Source organism: Lygodium microphyllum, chromosome 20 (assembly GCF_053477565.2).
Source record: "Lygodium microphyllum isolate KBCC chromosome 20, Lygodium_microphyllum_v1.1.10, whole genome shotgun sequence".
Taxonomy (NCBI): domain Eukaryota; kingdom Viridiplantae; phylum Streptophyta; class Polypodiopsida; order Schizaeales; family Lygodiaceae; genus Lygodium; species Lygodium microphyllum.
Genome location: NC_141154.1, coordinates 124,707,926 through 124,712,520, shown reverse-complemented (window position 1 = coordinate 124,712,520; position 4,595 = coordinate 124,707,926). Strand labels below are relative to the sequence as shown.

Genomic DNA, 4,595 nt, shown 5'->3' with positions numbered 1-4,595 from the left:
CTTAAAACGCTTCCTAAATTTTTTCAAAAAAAACTAAAAAATTGTGTGTCTATCTCTATGTCTATATTTGCATCTATCAGCATGTTGATAGACATAGATCAATACACGTGCATACTGGCACACCAATAGATGTACTTGTGTTTTTTACCATGTAAGTCAAAACATGTGTCTCTACCTATGTCTAGAGCCCCTTTTCCTTGTGATTGGTATCTTCACTTGTTGAAACATCTTATGCATAATGTGGAAGGCTTACTAGTCGAAATTATAGGTAATAACATAATTACAAGATGATATAGCATTAAGAGCTGATGAATATATAGCAATTTGGGGTGCTTCACTAGTTCTTTGGTATCTTAAACACATTTACCTTCAAGTACATGTCCATTAACCAAACAACTGTCATAGTTAAATTGGGGGCAAACTTTAATTAAAGCATGAAATTGATACTATTGTAGAAAAAAGGAACAAAAACCAGCTACACACTCAAACCACTTGAGCTACAATCCCATTGGCCTTTTTCACAAAAAAAAGAAGGGTTAACTTACAACTCATTAATGAAAATGGATCGGTGGATCACAAACTAAACTCATGTAGTGAAGAATATCGTATGGAGATTTACATTAATTGGGTCTTTATTGGCTAATTAAGCTAGACAATATTGAATTGGTCAGGCAGGAATATTGATGAGGTATATGGAGGCCCATGCTTATCATGTGAGTGAGGGTGGGCAAAACGTATGTGAGGATATGTACTTATGCATGACGCAAAGGTAGGATACATTAAGCTAGCTAGCTATGATGTGGATAATCAAGATTGCTACCACAACTTGCAGCAAAGCATTAGCTAAAACAATGCCGATTAATTATATATACTGTCATTAGCAGCAGTACGAAGGTGCCAGGGAATTCATATTCCCCATATATTGTATTTGAGGATGATTAATAAGTGCATCTGCTCCAGGATTATCATCACCGTCAGCGTCAATATCATCATCATCATCGGCATCATCAATGAATGAGATCATGTTATTATTGCTAGAATTAGTCAATCTATTTGCTGCAGAGTGATCTGCAATGTTGTATGATCGGTCAGTTATCATGGAAGCAGCTGGCTCAATTATCGGCTGATGCATTATAATTGCAGCGCTATCCTGATCAGAAGACACTTGAATATCCGGTCGCTGTGCTGCTAATACACCTGCATGTTGGAGTTGATGATGGCGATGATTATAAGTGTTGATCTGGGTTAGCAGCAATCTATCCATAGTATAAGTAGCCTGATCCCGCGCGACCGAAGAAGAATTAGATGACGACGGGGACGATGACGATCTGCACCATTGATCTTCCGCAGGTGCAGGAGTGACGTCATTACCGCTGGCAGCTTCATCTGCACTCACATTATCGGGGGCAGCCGGACCACGGCATCTGGTGTAAGTCAATGGATCACCGTGAGGATGTTCAGCATTATACTCATACTCATGGTGGTTCAATGAGCTGCTAATTGATGCTGGCCGGCTTAGTACAGCTGATCGACTGCGGAGCAGAGATGAATTAATAGGAGTATTCATATGATTAATGGGGCTGCTAATTTGAGCGCATGCGGATACGGATGATGATGATGACGAGTTTATATACATCATCAGCGCCTTGTGATCTCCTGACGTCGCTGCTCCGCCAGCTATGATATCCTTGTACTTGTTAAGATGATGATCATCGAGATCATGTCTGTACCCATGGCAGAGATTAAGACGCGCCATGATGTTGTTATTGTGATTGTAACAGCCAGAATTAACATTGGTGCCTGTCTCACAACGATTGGGCAAGCTGACTGCATTAATAACATTTGCTGCACTGACACTGCAGCTGCCACCGGCAGTGAGCTGTTCCAAATTGCCATATTGAAGCTCTAGAATATCGGCTGTCATGGTCGGTTGATTTGCTGGATTAACATGAAACCGACGATCGGTAACTCGCGAGGACAGTAACAGCTGAGTGTGATGATCCGATTGATTGACCGCAGCGCTGCTGATGGACTGCTGCATTACTGCACCTGCATTCACGCGGCCGGCTACATTAAGGCCATCGTCAGGGATTAGAGGCCTAGTGAGCTCATCATGATTGGTGCAGAAATCTTTATGGCGGCGGCTGTTATTATAATCATCATGATCAGTTGAGCCCAAGGATTGTGATATACTGTCATGAGCATTAATGGAGCCATTTTGCTGTACTCTGTTCACTGGAAGCATACAAATGTTGCTCTTGTCATAATTGTCATTGACACTGTCAGCTGCATTTGTCATCAAAGGCTGGCTTGCACCATATTGATCTGCAGTAGCTAAGAAATTATTGCCGATCATTCTATTCCCCCTCTCTATTTGGTAGAATTGTGTAAATGATTCTGCACTGTTGCTGGCTCCTGGCAGATCATGATGATCAGCAGTACTAACTGTGTTGCAGTTATTATAAGTATCTGTCAACAAACCCTGCATTGATGGGCTTCCTGCTGCTGCTAACAAATTAGAATTAGTACCGATGTCAGGATTGTTGTTGTTATTCGGGCAATGATGATCTGATACAGCTAAAGGTCTGTGAGTTTCAGGGTCCAGGCCCATCCGCCTCAGCTTCTTCTTGATGCAGGAGTTCCAAAAATTCTTGATCTCATTGTCTGTCCGCCCCGGTAGCTGAACAGCAATTTGAGACCATCTGAAACAAAATATAAATGATCAGTGTGTGGATAAAATGAACCCTCCATTGACAAACTTTAGGATAGGCACGTCGGGGGTATGCTATTCTGAAAATACAAGATAATGATCTGTATGTAGATGAGACAATTCATTCATTTACAACCTTCAGGATAGGCACATTTGCGGTGTGTTATAATAAGTTTTCTGTATTCATGACAATCTGCGAAATAGGGGTAGGTGTATGACCCTTCTAAAGTGATAGTACATGATTTAGGTGGGCTAGCTGAGAAACACAGTCTGTATCCGCACCCTATCAGTAGGAGTAGGTGTATGTGATATACTGAACTGATAAAACTTTTGGTTAGTTCAAACAGCTGTGATCACTATCACCTGTTACCCAGACTAGCATGAAGATTGATGATGAGCTCCTCCTCCTCAGCTGAAAACATTCCACGCTTCAAATCGGGCCTCAAGTAATTTATCCACCGTAGTCGGCAACTCTTCCCACATCTCTCCAGGCCTGATTGCATGAAACACAATTTGGTGAAACTATTAGAAGGCATTCATGTAGCATGACTGTAAAATATTGTTCCTAATGCAGAACAAATTGAAATTAAATGCTCATCATGATAGGTTCAGGCAGAACTAATCCAAAGTTAGTTCCCTGATTATTGATCAGTCTCCAGAACGGTAGTCCCAGGCCGATTAAAATTACTTATAAGACATGCCCTGAACATTATTATACCTTGATCAGCAGAAGTGTAATTGACATTAACCCTTATAACGAACTGTGATTAGAGTGGTGAGAAATGAAGGATTTACTAATCAAGAGTATTCTGCATGAGCCTTGATAACTATAAGCATATGCAACCTGCTAGCTTGGGTACGGAGCTCCAGCAGCCATGGCCATGAGTGGTGATGAAACGGACGAGCTTCTCGTCCTCCTCGGGCGACCACAAGCCCTTCTTCAGCTTTTGCTTATGGCAGCAAGAATGGCGACCCATATATAACAAGGACCACTAGTGATGATCAGCTGCAGGCTGAACACAATATGGGCAGAGAGAGAGAGAGAGAGAGAGAGAGAGAGAGAGAGACTGCGAGTGATAATAAGAGATGTCAATGATCATCAGTCAGGCACCACGTCATAAGAAAGGAAAGTAGTGAGCCTCGCGCAGGTGCAGCGTTACTGCAGCTACTTAATCAGACAAGATCGTACTGATATTTTGTACTTAATGTACCGCTTAATGCAACATCATAGCCAATAATTAATGAGCCATCAGCTGACTGCAAAGACAATATTGAGCTGATCGTCACACTATAAATGAATTGAATTGAATTGCACAAGCTCTCATGGATCAGACGTACGATAATCCCTGCATCGGTGAAGAGTTACTGAAAAAGATCGAGATGTACACATACTGTACAACCACCAGCTGCTGCAGCTATAGCTGAGGGCTGCTGAGCTCATGCCAGCACCTATAATTATTCTCAGTGGATGCAAGCGCTGGTAGTGGTCACTCCATGAGCTGTTATGAACTAGACGTTGCTAATAAGGCTCCCAATGTCCATTCTCTAAAGCCTTGTGACTTTGGTAACCTTAGGGTCCTCCATACATTCCAACCTTATACAAGGACCCTTCATTGGTTTCTAAAGTTTTAATGCGAAAGTCGATGTATTAATTTATCTACAACACCATAGATGTACAATGCATATGCATTGTTCTCGGAGGTTTCTAGACATGGAAAAAATGAGTGACTTAGGCGCTAATTCTAGCCAAATGGATACTTTTCAGTGGTTATTAGGAATGTCAAGCTACTTTTCTTGGGGTTAACATCTCGAACAATAGCTCTACATGTCCCAAAAATTAAAGGTTTTAGCCCAAACATTTCCCTATGAGCTACTTTTGAAGGCT

At 41.7% G+C, this 4,595-nt stretch overlaps 1 protein-coding gene across 2 annotated transcripts; it reads right to left on the bottom strand.

Moving 5' to 3' along the window:
* Window positions 1-514: 514 nt before the first annotated feature.
* On the bottom strand, window positions 515-4,278 carry LOC148019348 (uncharacterized). 2 transcript variants are annotated; one of them, XM_087660985.1, is made up of 3 exons: window positions 4,049-4,278; window positions 3,074-3,203; window positions 515-2,702 (listed from the first exon to the last, which is right to left on the bottom strand). In XM_087660985.1, the coding sequence occupies exons 1-3, from the start codon at window positions 4,149-4,151 to the stop codon at window positions 878-880; spliced, it is 2,058 nt and encodes a 685-aa protein (XP_087517111.1). In that variant the 5' UTR covers window positions 4,152-4,278; the 3' UTR covers window positions 515-877. The 2 variants fall into 2 exon arrangements, with proteins under 2 accessions (XP_087517111.1, XP_087517110.1); XM_087660984.1 differs by lacking the exon at window positions 4,049-4,278 and adding an exon at window positions 3,555-4,010.
* Between the last annotated feature and the right edge of the window lie 317 nt (window positions 4,279-4,595).

What these genes read in the sequence shown, in the direction of transcription:
- LOC148019348 (XM_087660984.1), bottom strand. Translation starts at nt 3,687, where the DNA reads ATGGGTCGCCATTCTTGCTGCCATAAGCAAAAGCTGAAGAAGGGCTTG. An exon ending in CTCCGTACCCAAGCTAGCAG is followed by an intron (nt 3,204 to 3,554) that starts GTTGCATATGCT and finishes TCATGCAATCAG; the next exon opens with GCCTGGAGAGATGTGGGAAG. An exon ending in CATGCTAGTCTGGGTAACAG is followed by an intron (nt 2,703 to 3,073) that starts GTGATAGTGATC and finishes ATTTTGTTTCAG; the next exon opens with ATGGTCTCAAATTGCTGTTC.